General features: G+C 43.3%; 1 protein-coding gene across 3 annotated transcripts; it reads left to right on the top strand.

The window, feature by feature from the left end:
• Positions 1-688: 688 nt before the first annotated feature.
• Positions 689-20,456, top strand: acvrl1 (activin A receptor like type 1). Of its 3 annotated transcripts, XM_080764778.1 has the most exons (12): positions 1,766-2,179; positions 2,326-2,411; positions 8,078-8,149; positions 9,225-9,254; positions 9,835-10,077; positions 12,692-12,891; positions 13,050-13,149; positions 13,393-13,539; positions 13,867-14,142; positions 14,286-14,483; positions 16,305-16,435; positions 18,245-20,456. In XM_080764778.1, the coding sequence occupies exons 3-12, from the start codon at positions 8,080-8,082 to the stop codon at positions 18,389-18,391; spliced, it is 1,542 nt and encodes a 513-aa protein (XP_080620904.1). In that variant the 5' UTR covers positions 1,766-2,179; positions 2,326-2,411; positions 8,078-8,079; the 3' UTR covers positions 18,392-20,456. The 3 variants fall into 3 exon arrangements, with proteins under 3 accessions (XP_080620906.1, XP_080620904.1, XP_080620905.1); XM_080764780.1 differs by lacking the exons at positions 1,766-2,179; positions 2,326-2,411 and adding an exon at positions 689-931; XM_080764779.1 differs by lacking the exon at positions 2,326-2,411.
• Positions 20,457-22,008: the final 1,552 nt, after the last annotated feature.

The following is a 22,008-nucleotide window of genomic DNA, read 5'->3' as shown; positions in this document are numbered from 1 at the left end:
CTGCTTAGTATGCATGACATAACCACTTAAACTGTTAAGTTTACCGAAGCCCCCCAGGGGTCTATACTTGGTCCACTCCTTTTTCCCCCCTCAGTCTACACCAAATCTCTACACAGAAAATAGCCAATCTACAAGTTCACCACAACGCCATTTGTTGTAGACTTGTACATTCTGCTATTTTTGCTGAATGTTCACCCCAGAGTAGGGACACAAAGGGTTCATATGGATAAAGTAATGGTTTGGAATTCATACTAAACACTAAACAGAAGTCTTTATCAATATTTTTCTAACTTTTGAATAATAAATAGATGCTAAATAATGGCTTCATTGAAACAGCATTTACCCACATCAGCATTCCCCCCTCGTCCTCTGTTTGATTACACAATAAACAGTCTAAAACAGACAAAAGAGAGCCTATTCGCTTTAAGCCTTAAAGCGAACAAGCTGCTGCTGAAAGAACACTGAGGAAAAACAGCTGCTTAGGTCACAGATTAATGAGGAAGGAAATTTAAATGCTGATCAAGAAAAAAAAATGGAACAATTTTGCTCTCTTCTCTACAAGAGAGCTGATGATGGTGAAAACTCCCAGCTGTGTCTTTGCACCCACAGGCCAAGAAGAGCAGAGATTAAAAGCCTGAGAACGAGGAGGGGGATTTCTTTACCACAGACATGAGGACATCTTGCTCAGTCTCTGGTGAATTTTGACAAAGAAGAGACTCTCTGGCGGGCAGAAACCTCTTATTATTGTTATTTTTTAACTTTTTGGGGGGGGGGTTTTCGTAAAAATGAATGGCCTTCTTTTACTTGATCACAGCGTCACACAAAAAGTAGCAAATCAGCAAGCATGAAACATGCCGCGAAGCGCCGTTTTTTTTTTTAGCTTGTAGATCTGCTACTTTTGCTGTTTTTGAATTTGAATCCTGAAACCAAGGTAAGTCTTGGACATATTAAAGAGGTTAACCTTCCACACGACTGAGAGTGACGATAACAATCATGTAAATAGAAGGGAGTAAGGGACATTGCATTGATAATGCACTGAACGATGCAAAAGGGGAGAGAGAGAGAGAGAGAGAGTGCATTAGAGTATCACTGACCACAGATCTGTGTCATCCTCCATCCCACAGTTGTCTGTTGTCTGGGTGTCGAGATAGGCGTCATGTTCAGCAGGGAACGGTGTTCGGATCCATTCCCTGTGGGCATGGCAAGTACAGGTCAGCCTCCTTTCTGCCATTGTCCATATTCTGACAGGCAATTAGAGGAGACAGTGCTGCCTGCTACAAGAACCCAACAGCAGCACATTGTTAAAAACATACTTTTATAGAGACAGAATATGGAGTAGGCTACATTGGAGGGAATTCATAACAGAGGGAGAAAAGTCTTTGCAGATGGAAAAGGTTTAAAAGATTTAAAAAAAACATCATCGCCAGCTGTAGTATAGCCTACTCCACTGTGCTGTCTGACACTGAAGACCAGTGTTTCATTAATAAAGTTTGCAAAAATTAAGGGGATTTTTCTAGGTGTGGGATATCAGAATAATCAGATCCATGCAGTTTCTATAAAGTTTTATCATTGAACATCACAGCATAGTCTCTAAAAGTGCATTCTTCCTCATGCAGTGTGCTGTATAGGCAGACAAGGCACCAGCAGGGGAAAAGGAAAATGAGAGGTTTGTAAGCAACAGGAAAGCCGCTATGAGAACACATTCCAGCCAGACCCCGCAAGAGACAATAAGGGGTGGGACGAAATCCTATTTAAAATCTGTAATCTTGCCCCTGGATCGGGAACGGGCCAAAGTTTGTGCGTAGTTTACCGAAATGGGACCTACGAGGAGACGCAATTTGTGAAGTTCTCAAAGCGGAAGAAGTCTGGTCATGTTCCAAAACTTCTGTTTCGTCTTCTCGGGTTTATCAGTGCAGATTTTGGGCACAGATATACGCGGCTGCTCCTCCAGTGCGCCTTCCAGCCACCGGCGACATGGCTGCGTTTCCCCGGTTAACTCGAGTCATCTAGAACTGCTTTGAACTTGTCGCAGATGTCACGGATTAATGAGTCCCGTCTGTTTTTATCGGAGCAATAAAGGAGAATTAAAGAAAGACTAGTCCTGCCTGGACTTGGTGGGAGCCCCGTGTCGTGTGCGTAAAACACTGGTTGATCCGCAACGAAGAGACTGGGAAAGGATGTGAGATTTCTGGATTTTAAACAGCTGTTTAGTTGAAGGCTTTTAGCTTATTCTTCTTTGGGCCAAAAGTAAATGGTTCGGTCGTGAAATGCTGACGCGGGTGTAGCTGTGTAGGCTTAAAAAGTATTTTTCTTTTCCTTGGAAAGAGTTAGGGGCTACAAACGGATACGAGACTAGACTATCATGGGAGACATACATTTGTCTACTTGAAAACGCGACTGGAAGAATATAGGTAATGTATCAATCCGGCTGTTAGTTTAACGATTTTTATGTATTTTATTTATAATGTTATATTATATAATACACAAAGTAGTTTGTTCTGTAGCCCAATTCAGTGTAAAATTACCTTTAGCAAGTGACTCAACGTCCACGTGTTTCCAGAACAGAATGTCAGCAGCACACAGGTGATAATTAGTGAGTCAACCGGTGCTGAAGTGAGTCTCTACTCTCTACCTGGCTGCTCTTGAAGAGGCACCAACTAAAGACAGCCTCAATTAATATTTTCTTTTCTTTTCTTTTCTTTTCTTTTCTTTTCTTTTCTTTTCTTTTCTTTTCTTTTCTTTTCGAGAATTTATTGTCCACAGATTAGAACAGATCAACTATACAGCTGTATAGGCTATTGCATATTCCGTTAGCCTGATAATAATCAAATTGTTTTAAACCCTTGTCGATGAAAATGTTTATGCCATACATAAAGACAGATGTAATTGATGATATTTTGTTTTATAATGTAATATCCTGTGCTTTTTGGGGACATAGGCCAGTACTATATCATCACTTGCACTTGCTGTAAGAGGAATGATGATGATGAGCTGGTTTTGCTGGATAAACATTATTTTTTTAATCAAAATATTTGCTTTAAGATAAGCTAAAGAGGCTGCAAGGGTCAGGTTGCTATAAATCTATCTCACTATAATTGTCTTTTCTCTTAAACCCCATCAAACACACATGGACCCATGCAGCATGTACATAAAAGTGTGCGTGCATGTGTGTGTGTGTGTGTGTGTGTGTGTGTGTGTGTGAGAGAGAGAGAGGCAAGGCATGATGTTTCAGGTGCTAGGATATCAATACAATATTTTATCAATACTTATACACTCTACATACCCCATGGATGTACTATACATACCAGTACACACACACACACACACACACACACACACACACACACACACACACACACACACACGCAGTTTAATGGCTATGTATCTGTGACATCAAACAATATCCCTCTTCTCTCAGGTCTGATTCCAACACAGCAAGAAAAGAAAAACCAAATCAGCTACACCAGTTTTAACAATCAAACTATAAGCACCGTTCATTAAATCATTATCAGCAAGAAGTCTGACGTTCACAGCTGTAATGGGCACTTGGGCAGCGCAAAAACAAATGGACTTGTACAGAAACCATCTGTCGTCCTGTGTCTTAGACAGAACTTCCAGTGCATGTGAGAGCATGCTCACAGTAGCTGAGGCATAAAGCTAAAAGCCTAGCCTTGTCTATGCAACGAAGATGCAATCAGACATGCCGGTCTGTCATCACAACAAAGCAGCCAGTCACAACTCACAACAGTCAGAGGATTAAAGATTTGAAGTTTATTTACTAAATGACATAAAACACACACTAAATGTGAATATTTTTGGATAGCTTGCCAACTGAGACGCATGATTGTGTAATTTACATTTGCTTAATAACCACATGAACCCTATCGTCCCTATTCTGGGGTGAACGTTTGACAAAACTAGATCTACAAGCTCACAGCTTGTAGATCGGCTATTTTTTGGCAAAGGGATTTGGTGTGTACTGTGTAGAGTGGGGGGGGGAAAGGAGGGAGCTTAGTATGACCTGACCCCTGGGGTACTTGTTTCCAGAGAAGGAGCCAGATGAGGCCATCTGATGATGCAGTCTGTAACCCCCACCACCACTAAAATACCACACATCATCCAGATGGAATGAGAGATCTCTCTCCCCAAAGTCAAACCTATGTAGATGAGAGGAAGAGATCACAATGGTTCTCCTCCATGCTGGGGCAGCCCCTTTCCTCATGGGTCACGCCAAGTGTAGCATTGACAGATATGAGACAAACAGGAGAATGCAGAGAGGGAGGAAGTGTGTCGGAGACTAAGGTTGTCAGTGTGTATGATATAGGATGTGATTACGGCCCGTTCTTCTACCCCCGGGATCCTAACGGAAGATAATGTAATGTCTGGAAACGTCCAGAGAAAAAAAAGCAGTTTATGCCCCCTCCATTGAGAATAAGGCGATTGTGTGTGGGGGAGCTGTGTTTATGTTACTGCTCCGCTGGGCCCACAGATTAACCACCGCTGACATGAACGCTACATGATACAGGAAATAGCCTACTTAGTCTTTCTTGGTAAAAAATATGTCTTGTGGTTTTAGTATGTTTATATGATCTGTTCTCATAAGCTTAGCTGGAGTCCAAAAGCAGTTGCCCGACAGTCGACCTTTCATCCTATATGTACTGTATGTAGACTGTATGCCAGTGGTTCTCACACTTTTTCATGTCAAGGAGCCCCATTGGCCGCAGACAATTTATATCTGAAAAGGTTTTGTGCCAGGGACCCCCTGAAGAGAAGATATACATTTCATTATTACATTATTTTAACCCATTCTGAACGGGAACCCGTTTTGGTGTTAGCATCATGTCGTGCTTTAGCTATTGAAAAATAGCAGATCTACAAGCTCATAGCGCGCCACTCGGTGGCGCGCTATGAGCTTGTAGGTCTGCTATTTTTTTTTAATCGAAGAACGACTGACATTTTCAGAATCTGATCTCAGGTCAGAATGGGTTAATCAGACCAGTGTGTGTCCAGTGGAAACCTCGTATGAATCTGATCTCAGGTCAGAATGGGTTAAAGTGCCACGTTGCAAGCATTTACATGTTATTTTTTTAATTGAATTAATTGAATTTAATTTGAAGCCTGTATAATGTCAAAAATATATATTTTTGTCCTTGTCCTCGGTGTGTAATGTATACCCTTCAACCAGTAGGCTACTGACGTAAGTTGTTGTGACTCGCTCATTACTAACCCTGTCCCTAACCCTATAACCACACAAACGGAAGCCATGTAGTCGGAATGGCGGTGTCCCCGTTATGGTTGATTACATTTTAAAAGTTTCCTGTAGTTTGTTCTGTTTTTTTTCAGGCACTTAAAAGCCAAAGGCGGACTTTCCTGATCCTGTGCTGGAATTTCAACAGACAAATACCCTTGTGTGTTTCATGAGTTACCGTAATTTGTACTGTAGGAAATGTGTGTTTATCATCGTAGTTTCTATGGGAGCTGTTGACGGACGTATAATGATAGGGCAGTCAGAAGATCCACACACCGTCCGTTGTCATTGAAGATGCACATAAATATGCCCAGAGGGACAATTTGCATAGCAACAAAATAACAAGTTTTAATGGAGAAGAAGGAAGGGAAGTTTGCACTCTGTAAAGGGCTACACACACCGTCTGCGAACGCCGCGCGTCAAAACAGCCGCCTCCGTTATTTTCAATTAACCTATCGCACACCGGCGGCGTCCGACGCGCGTTCACGCCTCGCCTGACGCTCCGATACGCCAACGGTTCTATTTTCCAGGTGTTGCCGCGCGGCACCGCCTGTGCCGTGTCGCTGCGCACCCGGTGTGTGATGGGCTTTACTCAGCTCCCAGTAGAAAATGTATTCAAAAAGTATGACAACGTTTCGACCACTGTGGTCTGAGCATCATATTCTTATCATACCATTAATAATTGTATAAACCATATGATGCTTATCTTACATCTTATATGAACAAATAAGACAGATGTTTCTGAAAATCATCAGTATCATGCAATATTGAGCCATATTGATATACCAGATATTGAACATAAGCATAACGTATTATTATAATCGGCAAATCAGTTGACTGATTATTAGTCAACAATAATACATCACTACATCCTGCCATCTATTACCACAACTACGTACACACACAGTAAACAGATCTTATCACCAGTAAGACGCGGCGAGGTCGCGTGCACGGCACGCATCTGCCTGGGTGACAGCAGACTGCTGGGCGAGCACTGGCGCTTTGGAATGGGGGGGGTCAGATCAACATATCCGCCTGGGTGATAGCAGACTGCTGGGCGAGCACTGGCGCTTTGGAATGGGGGGGGGGTCAGATCAACATATCCGCCTGGGTGATAGCAGACTGCTGGGCGAGCACTGGCGCTTTGGAATGGGGGTGGTAAGATCAACATATCCGCCTGGGTGACAGCAGACTGCTGGGCGAGCACTGGCGCTTTGGCATGAGGGGTAAAATCTTAATTTTCGGGCTTGTTGAGAACTCTAGTTTTCGCCGGCTGCCGGGCACGGCTGCACTAATAACTTTGGGGCAGTCCCGTCTAGAGTTTAAATGGACAGGTATCAGTCAAAAGGGAGACATCGAAGAGGAAGGATGGATGGGGAAGGATCAACATAATGGAATGTCAAGACCGGTCAGCTCCATAGATGGAGATCTAAGGGTCGACTATTTGCTAAGTTCACTTCATCAGTTAAACCACACTTGATTATGTGATAGTTTGTTATCACGTTTGGATTTTGAAAGTCGTACGTGACTTGAATATGCTGTTTACTTGCAGAGTTTACAGTATGTCATTATGTGATTATCGCAAAAATAACACTCACCCCACATACCATTGTGATTACTCAGCTATTTCATATGCACAGATTACTGTATTTTGCCGTGTTATCATGCATGAGAAACAACTTCCCTTATGAATAGATCCCGGGTTTGGAGAGGATATACTTCATGGTATGTGCTGCAATGTGTCAAATGATGAAGTTATGCAGAGTTAGAATGGGCTTTCTATCACGGCACGTGAGAACATCCATGTCTTTAGATGTTTCTGTAATCATTTAAGTTCCTCATTCCAGTGATAACCCTCCTGCCCCCGTTCTATTTTATCTGAATGACTTTGAACATTAGGATTATGCAACATTAGCACATCTCTGCGTGGAAGTGGCAGAATACAGTGCACTGTACTGTGAGTCCACCGGCTCTCAAAGCCCTCCTGCTCGTGTGACCCGTGGCAGCCGGGGCCCAAACAATGTGCAGACCTGAGTCTGGCTAGCCAGCGAGGGTGCGGCCCCTCAATGGCAGGAAACATATCCATCAATATTTACTCTGTGAGCAGGGCAGCCTAGGATCAGACAGGCCTGGAGACTGGGTAGCATGGGGCTACAATACACATGGTCTCTCTCTCTCGCGTGCGCACACACACACACACACACACACACACACACACACACACACAAACACACGTACGTAATCAACATAAACACTAAGTGGCTGCTTGGGAAGAGTGGCCTTTCCCTAAAGCCCTCTCTCCCACCCACCACAATTACAGTGACGGCAGACAGGCGGGGTCCCTGTCCTGGCACAGTGTTGTTTTAGCCCTCATAGCGCCCTCCGTTGGACTGTCATGGTTCTGCTGGGTGCTTGCTGCTGTCATGTACACATGACACCAATCTGAGAACCTATTGTCAAAAAATAAAGGTAAAACAGCGCTCTCTTTTCCTTTGAACTTGACATAGTCAACAGTCTGTCTCGAGAGACTTGCATGGCACACTGACGCCCACCCCGCCACCACCCCTTTGTAATATCAACCACACCACAGGTTATAAATTGAACATTCACAGAGATTGTGCCACCATTATTCTAATGACGGCTTAAGCACTTTCAAACATATTCAAACTTCAAAGAAGTTGATTCATTGATCTTGAAGCTTGTCGATCGGCTAGTAACACAACACCATCATGCGACGAAGCATACAGGGCTTAAGTTAAGTCACATTGATTCTAACCATGCCAGTTTGAATGATGCCAGTTTTCTTGTATGTGTCCTGCTGTGTTACAGAGATGGGGAGCTCTACGCTGGTTGCAGTACTGCTGGCAGGAGCACTGCTGTGGAACTCTGCTGTCCATGCAGGTGAATTAAAACGCACATGCACACAAGACAAGATGTGTGCAACACTCAGCCACACAGCAGAGATGGAAGTTGTATAAAGCTGCCACTTAACAGTAAATAAATACTGTAGCATTCCACCCATTCCAGTCAACCTTTAATTACGCAGCTGTCTGTTTCAAAGCATGTGTTGTGGGTTTGCGAGGCTGTATCCCTTTTTGTGTGAGCTACTTGTGAGTACGTAAGACGTTGTACGTACATACCTACGTGTGTGTGATGTGTGACTGTGTTGCTTGTATTACTTGTTTGTGCACATGACACTTTGTGGCTACTGGCTAGGTGTGACCACTTTAGTCTGTGTTGTGTATGTGTGTGCCGTTTGTTTCCCCTACTGTGGGTACACAAGAGAGACAGCCTGGCAGGCTGGCACACATCTGCTATTGGGAACAATAGCAGAGAGGAAGTGTGAGTCTTCCTGCTGTGCCAGGGAGTTTAGACATTCCTAATTTGTTATTTCCCCCCCAAAAAGCACCTTGATATTATTCCGGTTGATATAGTCAGGTCCCTTCTTCAGTCAACGAGACTAAAAGGATCCTAGTACCAAGGTGCTTCTGAGAAAAGGGGACTCGAGCCGAGGGTGGTGGGGGGCTGGGTGTCGCTCTCTCTCATTCTATATTTCCTGTCACACACTCTCTACCGCTATCTTTTATTTTCTTCTTGCTGAAACCTTTATTCTTTCTTTCATTCTCTCACACACACACACACACACACACACACACACACACACACACACACACACACACTCACACTCACACTCACACTCACACCACACCACACAAATTCACCAAAAATACCTTTCCTGGTTAACCAAACAGCCACTGTATAGCCTTGCCCTTCTCTGACAATATCATGCAGCTGGCAGGAAATGTCGTGAACATATCTCTCACTATTACACTGGGGTTTCCCCTCCAGGAAGTTAAAGGTCCCATTACGAGTATAGCGTATTATACTCCTGATCCATGTAAGAAAGCTCTATAGAGGAACTGTTTTGACTTTTGAACTCATCTCTTTGTAACCCATTTTGTCTTGGCTCATCTAGATGATTCATCAAAGGTGTCATCGTCAGAAGGTAGGGGTGTGTGTGTGTGTGTGTGTGTGTGTGTGTGTGTGTGTGTGTGTGTGTGTGTGTGTGTGTGTGTGTGTGTGTGTGTGTGTGTGTGTGTGTGTGTGTGTGTGTGTGTGTGTGTGTGTGTGTGTGTGTGTGTGTGTACAATAATTATTGTGTGTAACTGTAGTCAAGTTAAAGGTGATGTAAGTGATATTTTTTGCCGTTACAAATAATTTAGTATAAGTTACAGGGTTCTCCCTGTCTCCCCAGTTCTTTAGTAAACAGGAATAACATGTTCAGGCAGGTTTCATTGTTGCTAGGGGAATATAGAGCTATTTAACACTTAATAAAACACTTACAGCACCTTTTAAGTCAAGTCAAATGTATTATTATATAGCACATTCCATGACAGCCGTAGAGCCGCCATATGATGTGCTTCAAAATACACAACAACACACTTTAAACGTAAACTTTAAACTTAACACGTAAAAAAGAGATATGTTTGTGATACGTGTCATAGACCCTAACTCAGTGAAAGAGAACTCTATATGTATTTTGTTCAAACACTGAGGGTGCGTGTTGTCCCACCATGTCCCCCCAGTCCCCGGAGACGAGGACAGCGACAAGCTGCTGTGCGCGTGTGAAAACGAGAAACACACGTGCGTCAACGGGACCTGCAGGGGAGACATCTGCTTCTACACCAGGGTCTACGGTTACGAGGAGCGAGGATGTTTCTCCCAGGTCAATTACATGGAGCAGTGCTTCACGTCCTTCGCCAATTTCTACGTCCACTGTTGCAAAACTGACCAGTGTAATGCCTTCACCACGGTGCCTCCAGATCCAGGTCAGTGCCTAAAAGCAGTGGTTCTCTGTTCCACCATAATATTTCATCCATGTTGCGTCAGAACCCTAGTCACATTATCACTCGCTCTAGCGAATGGCTGGTCCTTCAGGTTCCTCGTGCCAAATCTGAACTGGGAAAGACCGCTTTAAACATTAGTGCATCTGGATTTTGGAACGTCTTGCAACGAGACCTGAGGCCGATTCTAAAAACGCCTTCTAAAACCTAACCTAATGTTTCTAAAAAACCTTTTATATTCTTATTAAAAAATGTAAGAAAAATTATTATGCTGCTACATGTAAAGCAACAACTAATAAGACACAGAGCTAGCTAACGGATTCAAATGTATAACAACGTATACATTTGAAGGTCTAAATGGGTTAAACCAAAGCATCTATTGGCCATGTTAGGAATTTCCATAATAGCCGTTCATTACTTGTACATGCAACTGTTTCAACTGATTGTTGTAAACATGTTCTCTTTCTTCGTTGTTCTTACGTTATTTGTGTAATCATCTCAGCATCATTGTAAATGAAGGTCTCCCTCAATGATCTCTCTGAGAGTTTTAAATAAAGGATGAATGAATGAATGATCAATCAATCGATTCATTAACCCATTCTGACCTGAGATCAGATTCATGCGAGGTTTCCACTGGACACACACTGGTCTGATGAACCCATTCTGACCTGAGATCAGATTCTAAAAATGTCAGTCGCTCTTCGATTTTTCAAAAAATAGCAGACCTACAAGCTCGTATCGCGCCACTCGGTGGCGCGATATGAGCTTGTAGATCTGCTATTTTTCAATAGGTAAAGCATAACATGATGCTAACACCAAAATGGGTGCCCGGTCAGAATGGGATAAAGGATGAATGAATGAATGAATGATCAATCAATCGATTCATTAATATTATATATCATTTTATATTATTATTAAAATCTTGTGTTTTGCCAATTAATTGGGGTCCCACTTGCAATATCCTCATGGCCACCAGAGGGCCTCGGCCCACACGTTGAGGATCACGGACCCGAAGCCTCTCATTTAGATAAGAGTTGCCTTCAATTTGCAGAAGTGAATTAGCACCATTGTGGGCCCCATTAGAATGGACCATGTGCATAACTCAGCATCCTGGATGTGTACCATTAGGGCCGTCCCTTTCCGAGCACGCAGACCTGTGTTCCTAATTCAGTCTTAAAGCCCAAACCACACCAAAGGGTCGCGTTGGGACAAAACGTTTTTTTTTAAGGTAAACCACACCATTGCATTTGCATTGGTGTGGTTTACCCAACGTCCCAACATGACCCTCTGCACACGATTAACCACATCATGCCTGGTGTGGTGTCCCTATTTTTATTTAATTTTTTAATCAAAATGTTTCACACAGTTAAAAAAGAAATGCAGATCTCACAACGTGGCCCCACATTGAGCTTGTTGATCGGTATTTATATTTTCAAATAGCCAAAGTGTAAAATGCCATAGGAGGTGATTGTGATCTCTGGATGCCTGGAGTCCTGGCTTCCCAATGAAAAATCAGTAAATGCTGCCCCCTTGTGATCAGTTACTGTAAATGTAATTTCAAGCCCACTTATTGGACCCAGGCCCAGTCCATAATGATATGGTATACCACTTTGTTGTCCAGTTTTAAAACAATATTATTCCCTACAGCTTCCTCAAGATAAAAAAAAAGGAAATGTTTAAAAGATTGTGAAAGCCTTTTACTATCACTAGACACCGTCTATAGATGGTGCCCAATGTGTGGGCTAGGGAACACCACTGAGGTGTTCTTGTGCATGTATAATCATTTAAAATGTAGTCCCCTTGAGTATTTTATTTCATTTATTTTGTAGTATTTATTTATGACTGAAGATTTGTCCTCTGTATTTAGCCTATCTATTAGGAGCAGTGGGGACGTGCCATTACGGCACCCAGGGAGCAGTTAGGGGTATAGTATCTTGCTCAGGGGCACTTCTGCAATTAGACTAGGGTGGGCAGGTGTCAAACTGGCGACCTTCTGATTACCAGACATTCTCTCAAGTCTCTGCCCACTCAGCTACGGCCACTACAGCTAGAATTGCCACCAATTTGAGTCATTGGTAGTGCGTTCCACATTTTGGTGGCATAGGAGCGAACTCTGTTACCTCATCAGACATGGCTCGTGGGTTAATAGGTGCCGCATTAGTCAACTCACTTTCTGCAGACTATGAGTAGAGGTAGATGAGGTGGTTATGTCTCACCTGCCAATTTATGTACACTACCATTTGAGATTTATGGGTCAGATGGAACAAAAAAAAGATAATTTACCAAGCTAACTAATATGGCTCTAACTAGCATACATGTGCACTGTGCAGACTCCTGTGGTGAGGCGAGGGGAGTGGGGGCATATTTGTGCTTTGTGTTCTATTAAGAATATATTTTCGACCCAAAAAGAGGAGAGAAATAACATATTTTTGGCACCAGTGCCCCCTCAGTTACAGACCTGTAAGGGACCATTTGGTTCCTAACTATTAATCATCTGGAACCCCCTCAAGGACCCAATGTTGAGAACCAGTAGCCTGTACCGCCTGTGCTTAGGGCCGACCCTGTCTGTGCTCTCAACTGTGTGTTTATGTTTGTCCAGCTGGAACGACACCTCCCGAAACTGGCGGCTTGGTACTGTGGGTGGCAGTGCCTGTGCTGGTGCTGGTCATCGTAGCGGTGGGCACGTGTGGCCTGGTGCTGTGGCTTCGAACGCGGCAGACACACTGCAGACTGGGCAGCACTGACGACCGCGACCTCACCATGATTAAGGTGCCAAATGGGGACGACCCGACATATGGGGTGAGAGCCATTAGAGAGACACATTGCACAATAAACACATTAAAAGGTTCATAAAAAAGGCAGGGTACTTGGAACCTTTCTTATTATGACTCACTTTATCTGTGTTTCTCTCTACCTCTCTTCTCTACGCTGTCCGTCTGTCTGTTTTGAATATGTAGGACATCTATGATGAATTCTGCACATCGGGCAGTGGGACAGGACTCCCCTATTTGGTGCAAAGGACCATGGCCAGACAGATATCACTGGTGGAGTGTGTCGGTCAGTTGATTTCTTTCATTGGTAGATAACCAGATAGTGAATCAACCACATAGTCAGGGCATCCCCAGTCAGGTTCCATCTGCAGAACTATGTTGCACGCCCTTATCTCTCTCTGCACTGGGTTTCCTGTCTCTATTATTAAAATATATATATATAAAAATAAAAAAAAGACTCATACTGTATATCAGTATGGGAAGCAATTTATTTTTCATAATGTTTTGCTTTTGTTACTGTTCTCTGTAGGTAAGGGCAGGTACGGTGAGGTGTGGAGGGGAACATGGATGGGGGAGAGCGTGGCAGTGAAGATCTTCTCCTCCAGGGATGAGCAGTCCTGGTTCAGAGAGACGGAGATCTACAACACTGTACAGCTCAGACATGACAACATACTCGGTACTGAACACAAAGAATTCTTCATGAGAATACACTCTCCTGTTTCTTATTAACACAATCTTGCACGTGGCTCGCGTGCTTATTTGTCCTTTTTCTGCTCAAAATGAGACAATCTAGGATGTTTAGGACCTTATAAAACATGAAAACAAGCTAAGCTATTGATGATGCTGCTCCTCTTAGAGCAACAACAACAACAACAGCTGTGGGGGCTACACTTCCTGGTTAGTCCATAGGGGCCCTTCTTCTTTGATTTTTCACACATTTTTCTGGCGCCATGATTTCATTGCATCACCCAATGCAGTGACACAAACACTTTGTTTTCTTTAGGTTTCATAGCCTCCGACATGACGTCCAAGAACTCCAGCACCCAGCTGTGGCTTGTCACACACTTCCACGAGCTGGGTTCGCTCTATGACTTCCTGCAGTACAGCAGCTTGGACCCTGAGAGCTGCCTGAGGATGAGCCTGTCTGTGGCCTGTGGCCTGGTGCACCTGCACACAGAGATCCTCAGCACCCAGGGCAAACCAGCCATCGCCCACCGAGACCTGAAAAGCCGCAACATCCTGGTCAAGAGGAATGGACAGTGCTGCATCGCTGACCTGGGTGAGAGAGCTGGAGAGGGGAAGGACATGGAAATGGAACATTGCAGAGCATGTTCATCGTTGTTGTTGTCATGGAATCTGTGGAGAATCCATTGGATGTCTTGAAATGCAAAACATTCTTGTGTTTCTGCTCTTTGTTCTCAGGTCTGGCAGTAATACACTCTCAGTCCAATGACTATCTGGATGTGGGTAACAACCCTCGTGTGGGCACCAAGCGCTACATGGCCCCCGAGGTGCTGGATGAGACCATTCGTATGGACATCTTTGAGTCCTACAAGCAGACGGACATCTGGGCCCTCGGCCTGGTCTTCTGGGAAATCACTCGCAGGACCATCGTCAATGGTACCTACTACTAGCCAAACACAATAGCCGGCAGAAATGTCTTTTCATTATACTACATCGACCCTTAGAGTCCCTTAGAGGTATAAAATAGTGGCTCACAATACAATACAAGCCCACAATGTGTCAACATGCAACATGTCGTGAGCTTGTACATCTGCTATTGTCTGAAATGCAAGCACACGAAATCAAACGCATTTTTGGACACATACTGTCCAAAAGACATCGCCATGTCTATTTGTGCTTGACAGCAGCACAAGTGAAGAAAGACAAAGAAAGGAATAGCACAATACTTTTTCTGGAATTCATGGGATTTTTTTCCAGGATCTCTTGGTTTATGGCAGTGGTTTCCAAAATATGTATTCACCCAATGACTGTCGATCCAAGGGAGAGAGTCATTCCAGATGTGCTTTTCGTGGGGTCTACATGGATCCATGGATGACATGTCTTATCCATGCATTCAAGCACGTGATGTTGAAAATGTGTCATCTCTGTCACAGTGTCTGCATGTCTCTGTTAGAGTATGTGTAGGAGGCAGTCAGCCTCAGCTCTCTCAGCGCTCCACTGTTTTCCTAGCTGGCTGTTCGTATGCTTGAGTTGAGTCTGTGTCTGCCTCTACTATCCTCTCCAATGATTAGCTCTTCAGTAATTATAAACAGTCTTATCTGGTGTCAGCACTCGCTCTCACATAGTCCAGATGCCCGTGTGAATAGACACATGCAGATGAACATGCACACGCGCGCACACACACACACACACACACACACACACACACACACACACACACAGACGCATGCATGTGCGTCAATACATGCAGCAAATGAATATAGACCCACACACACAAATGTGTGCACGCTCCAGCACACACACACACTCAGCAGAGCTTGTAGGGCTTCATCCCAGTTCAGTCCCCAGGGAACCCGTATCTTTCCCCGCTCTCGTTCTGTCCAACATACTTTACAGAACTCCCACTTCAGCCTATCAGGAGTTATAACGTGTGCTATTTCAGTCCGGCACGCTGTGAAATCTACATTCTGTTTATACACAACGAGGAGACATACTGTAAACAGGTCAATGCTTTTTCTCAGTTTGATGATTATTCTCTCTAAGTCTTCATATTTCATGCAGAACTCGTGTCCACATTTATTTCTCACCAAATCCTCCTCCCCAGGACCGATTTTCAGCGCGTAACGCTGATGTGCAACAGAGTATAAATCAAGCATAAGCCAGTTCTGTCAGACAGTTTTGTCAAGATAAACTATGTATTGCAATGATGTTGCATTACATTTTGGCGTCTCGACTCTGCTCCTGTGATACTACAGATTGTTGACGTAAATGTGACGCAAGAGCTGAGATCACTAATCTCCCTGAAGCAGAGCGTAATATACAGAGTTATTACATGAACATAGCTTTGAACCCTTCAAGGACATACGTTAAGGAACACAGATGTCATACTTCATACAATCCTTAAAATAAATTCTGCACTGTGTCCCTTTTAGGGAATCCACAGAATTCATACAATGTAAATTGAAGGAATAAATGCCACAGGGAGGGGCTGGGGAGGTGGATGGGGTTTGATCACTGACACACTGCAGTGAACGGTGCTGTGAGTGTGTAGTGTGAAGAGTGAAGAGTGATCTGCTGAAAAAGACCGCCTAGGATGAACCCTTTAGGATTGAGGGCGTATGTGTTAGCTTGTTTGCGATGGAGATTGGACCGTGACTGTTCTCGATCACTTCATTACAGTGGCATATGCTCTGTTCCGGACAGAATTTGAGAAGAAAACGGTGGACACTGACTATTTGTTCTTTTCTCTTGTTTTAGGAATCGTGGAAGAGTACCGGCCTCCCTTCTTTGACATGGTGCCGTCGGATCCCAGCTTTGAGGAGATGAAGAAGGTGGTGTGTGTGGACCAGCATAGGCCCAGCCTGCACAACAGGATGCACTCCCACCCGGTGAGGCATCAGAGGACACAACATGCACACACTACACATTAAACCACTTAAACCCTACTTATATACTTATATTTAACCAGGGTCTGTCTACTCCTTTTTACCCTCAATACCAAATCACTTAACCGGGGCGGACAATAGCCAATCTACAATGCGCCACAATGCCAAAGACGGTGGGAGAACCAAGACTTCCAAACTTCGACTGATTTCCTATAGGTTTAGGAGACTGTGAGTAGGACTTGTAGGAGAAGTGATCATGAGCTCAGATTATGACAGATTCTTTCGAACTAAATATTGGACCTGGACCATTCCCCACAAGCCACATTTGTTCCAAACATTCTGGTCTTTTTCAGACAGACAAATCGGGAGGAAATGATTACACAGCATGTGTCTGTGTCAGCCACATGCTCTCGAGATCTAGCAACAACACTTAATCATAGGACGTTCACAAGATCTGACATGCATGTAGATGTAGAGTGACCGACAGTGCCCACTTTGGAGACCACGCACCACCAACCATTATAGTGGCGGGGCATGAGATTGGCATTGGTTATCTTGGTAATATATCAAGGATCTTTGGCAATGCATCAAGTTGTTAACGTGTAGACTGGGTATTTTCACCAAATGTTTACCCCAGAATAGAGACGCTAATCTATTTTAAATCACATAGACCGAGGGGAAATTATACTGTACAGTGATGGCCAGCCATTGAACCATATTTTATTAACAATTAGTATTATCATATTTGATATTGGAATTCATTTCAGTCACATTTCAGACACAGCCGTATAATTTTGCATTGTGTATAACATATATTTAATCTACTTTATGTCTCACACATAGAAGAATATATTTTGTGATAGTGTTAAGATACTTTAACTCTAAGAGGATACAAATGGAACCAAATGGACCAGCATAAGTAGCCTTGGGAACCAACCCAAGCCATGGGACACATAGGTTAGGAGGATATCTCCTGTTTCTGTAGCATGAGGCAGCTTGATGTACAAGTACACCGCCTGGACATGACGCAGGCACTTACCCCTAATCCAACCCTTGATGCTGAGTGCCAAGTAGGGAGGCTTTGAGTACCATTTTTATAGTCGTTGGTATGACTCGGCCTGGGATTGAACCTCAGTCTCCCAGTCTCAGGGAGGACACTCTAACCACAATGCTACTGAGCTGGTAATGGACCCGTAGGAGGAACTAAATTAGCTAAATGATTGATAGTTAAGAACCAAATGGACCCTTAATGGGTTTGTAACTCAGAGAGTGAACAAATGGAGGCAAATGGGCCCGTCCATTTGTACACTCTCTGAGTTAAATTAACTCCCTGAATTTTACGGGGTAGACAGAGAGAAACCCCACCACATACAATACTGCAGTATTTGAAACCGTGCCTAACATCAACATTATTTATAATAATGTATGCATGGATTAAAGTTCTCAGTAACCATGACTGATTTCAGTCATTAGGATTCCATAGAAGTCAGCATGTCTTCTATGGCATGAAAATAGGCCATTTTCGGTAGAGTAGTGGTAGAGTAGTGGTCAAACTAGCAACATGTTCAATCTTCCAAGTCATAATAATCTCGGATATTTCATGAAAGCAAAGGTTAACCTTCAGGCCGACTTTAGCATAAATCTACAATTTATTCAACAGTCTGGCTGTATGTCTACTAAAACAAAATAATTATACATATTGCTAGTGTGTGTGAGGGCTCTTTCATGCATCGCATATTAGGAATTGGCCTAACAATAGTTTTTCAGTCATGAGGTTTTATTTTGCTTTAATCCATGTGTATGTCTTTGTAGATCCTGTCAGCCATTGTGAAGATCATGAAGGAGTGCTGGTTCCAGAGCCCAGCGGCACGGCTTACTGCCCTGCGGGTGAAGAAGACCCTCTCCAAACTAGACCTGGATAATGACTACAGCATAGAGAAACTCAAACAGGACCTCTAGACCAGTGATTTTCTACCTTTTTAATTTCAAGGACCCCCCCAGTTTGATATGTATTAGGCCCCCATCATGATTTGTATCATTGGGAACCCAATCTAAGCTGCAATATAAACTCCTTTGTGTTATGTTACATCAGAGAGTTATAGACCCGTAATGCTGAATTCACACCAGCAGTGGTATTTTGCCGCCACCTTCTGAAAAGCAGCGAGGTTTCAAGGGGAGCGACCGCCATTTTCTCCGCCATGGCAGGTGATGGAGCCAGCAAAAATGTACAAAAAAGTGTTGACATTGAGAAAAGTTCCACTGTGGTGCTGTCCACACTGAAGACCGGACGTTTTCACACATTTCATTGTGTTTTGCTAATGTCTGCACTACGGATATTCACGCGCAGCTGCTGTTGTGAATTCAGCCTAGGGATCCATTTGGTTCCTAACTATCAGTCATTTTACGTGGAGAGCCCCTGGAACCCCCTCCTCAAGGACTGTTGGCGGTGCCTGGACCTGACATTGAGAACCACTTCTCTAGAGAAGAGCACCAGGTTCACACAAGGACACAAGACTGTTTTGTGCCATCTTCATGCTGCACAAGGTGCATATGATTAGCCTATATTTCAGTTAGAGAATGCTGGCTGCAGCCACTGTGTTCTATTAAATCCATACGCATTCAGTACCACTGTCTAGACGCTCTAGCCCTCAGGGCCTTTCTATTTGTCCAGCCTACTTTTATCTGCAATACCTCAGTCTATTGCCTTAAACAAGTTCATTGTCGTATGATGGACCCCTATTTCAAATAATCCTGTCCCTCATATGAAAATATATTTTTGGTTTAAATAAAATTATCTAAATGTAATTTCACATGAATAATAGATTAATAGTGGTGATTTGAAACAAGCTGTAGTCATACTTTTCTTTTGTACGTTTATAATGATTTCTGGTGAATTGAATTATACTTAAGTAAATTAACTACTCATTTAAATGGGGGCCTCCTAATAGTCCCCCAAGGACCGCTGGGTGTCCCCGGACTGCACTTTGAAAACCACTGCCTTAAACCAAGAATTCTGAGGACAAAGTTATCCCTTGGATTCCAGTAAAAGAATTTGGCAATTTCTTTTCTTTCATTATTTTTTCTGCGTCTGTTCTGCTGCCAAGCATTTGGATTGGCCGGTAATCCACCTGAAAGGCAGAGGCCTAATTGCTGGACTCTATTTTCCCACATATAGGCCTACAATAAGTTTGACAGTAATGAGGTAAATTCCACTTTGAAGAGTTGAAGGGGCGGACAAGCCCACACAGTGTAATTGCTTATCTTCCTGTGAAAAGATGAGAGGAGGAGTACTGTATATCATCCTCCTGGACTTTGTCTGAAATTAAATTACATCTTCAGCGTTATAATTTAACTCTTTAGAGAGTGTACAAAATGGAAACAAAATGGATCTGCAAGGGTAACTAAATTACCTAAATGATTCATAGTTAGTAATAGGAACCCAAATGGGACCCCTTTGTTGTTCTGTAACTCCCCCAGAGTGTTCCATTTGTACATTCTCAGAAGTTAAATTAACACTCAGGATTTGATAGTGTGTAGAGAGAGACGGTAACCAACGTGATTTGGTTACATTTGTACGCCCTTGGAGTAACAAATGGATAAATGAACACGGTGGATTTTAATGAGTTAAAACAAAAAGGCCCTGGTGCTGTGAGGGAAATGTCCTAAATCTAAATTATCTAATCAGAAATACTGCCAGCTCCCATAATATTTAGATTTTTGTACAACTAGTAACTAGAGATCTACACCTCCAATGTATACTGAGCTATTTGTATATATTCTAAGAACAGTTATGTTGTAATGTAGATTATTATATTAGTATTTGATGTAATGTAAATATGATAGCTTTTTTTGTATCTAAGATATTTGATTATCTTCTATATACACATGACATGTTAATTTTGTGCCACAGAATTACTATTCCCATTTAACCATAACCCATCATCATGCAGTTTAGAAAATCGATTAAAGGGAAACAAAACAAACATCACATTGTATATATTGAATAAAGAATGTATTTCTCACATGCTGTTGCTGCTGTGTTGAATATGAAGTTACAATACTGTATGGTTGACACAGCCAATACTGTATGTGCAATTCTCACATTTTCCAATGGAGGTCATCAGAGAATAGTTAACCTGATCTATTTGCTTACTTGTGAAGTATAGCATAATTCTGCACTAGTGGACACACAGATGTCCAGTGATGAACACAAAATGATGAAGACCATATTTTACTAGCCTACTGTAGGACTTAAGTAAATTGTATCTGTATCTGTACTTTAGTATTTGTTTCAATGCAACAATGCATTGATATAAAACAAAATGTAGGCCTATTTAGGGTTAAAGGTGTGTGTGTGTGTGTGTGTGTGTGTGTGTGTGTGTGTGTGTGTCCGTCCTTAGTAAACTTGCATTACTGACAACAAGGCAGATTTGATATCCAGTACACTGCAAAATGTGTGTATTGTGAATCTTTGTTTGTGCACATGTGCACGTTTTGTGTGTGTGTGTCTGGTTGTTGTACAAACTCCAGAGATATAATACTCCCTCGAAGCCCAGCCCGTCTGGTCAGTCGGATGAAGGGCTGGTTATTTTGAGGGTTGTTCAAGTATCATGGAGGCCAAACAACTCCCCATCGGAAAACGCGAGTCCCATCTCAATTGTCTCTCTTTCCCCCCGTGGCCCTCGCCATTGCTCAGCGAGACGCTTGGGGGTGAGACGGAAGGGATTTTGGGGGGCAGCAGACAGTGCACGGCTGAGGAAATGTGGAGATAAATTGGACAGGGCCGATAATGGACAGATATAAAGCCGCTATTGGAAACTAAGCAGACCCAATTAGACGTTGGGATAGGGCAGGCAGCAGTGGAGAGTAGTCCATACTACCAAGAGAGGGCAGCTAGGTGATAACAGCAGGCACTGATAAAGTCCCCAATGCACCCCAACCCCAATACATAACGGCCTATCTATCTATCTGTCCTCTTTCTGTCAGAGGTGACGTTCTGCAGTGTTTACCAAATCTTCCATCAGAGGCATTTGATTCAAATAGGCAGTCTAAGTATACAGCTATTTATTTTATTTTATATTTTTTATAGAGGGACAGACAGTATAGGCTGAGAGGAAATGGGGAGAGAGACGGGGGGGGGGGGGGTGACATGCAGTAAGGGCCGTCAGGATCGGGAGTCGAACCCGCGGCACACTGCCAGGCTCCAGGCTACCGGCCAAGGTGCCTGGACCGCTGAGCCACGGCCCAGGCCAAGGTGCCTGGACCGCTGAGCCACGGCCCAGGCCAAGGTGCCTGGACCGCTGAGCCACGGCCCAGGCCAAGGTGCCTGGACCGCTGAGCCACGGCCCAGGCCAAGTCTATAGTATAAAGCAGACAAAAGTATTGGCCAGTGGCAGAAAGTATGTACTTAGTATGTACTTAGTATGTACTTAGTAGGCTACTCAAGTACTGCACTATACGTTTACTTTTACTTCTAATTCACTGCATATTTATTTACGTTACTTTGTAGATTTTGATTAATATTACAAAACAAAGTTTAAGCCCTATAACTTTGACGATTTTGAATATAGCTGACC

Source organism: Protomyctophum bolini, assembly GCF_963924005.1.
Source record: "Protomyctophum bolini genome assembly, chromosome: 5".
Classification (NCBI taxonomy): domain Eukaryota; kingdom Metazoa; phylum Chordata; class Actinopteri; order Myctophiformes; family Myctophidae; genus Protomyctophum; species Protomyctophum bolini.
This window is presented reverse-complemented; position numbering and strand designations above follow the sequence as displayed.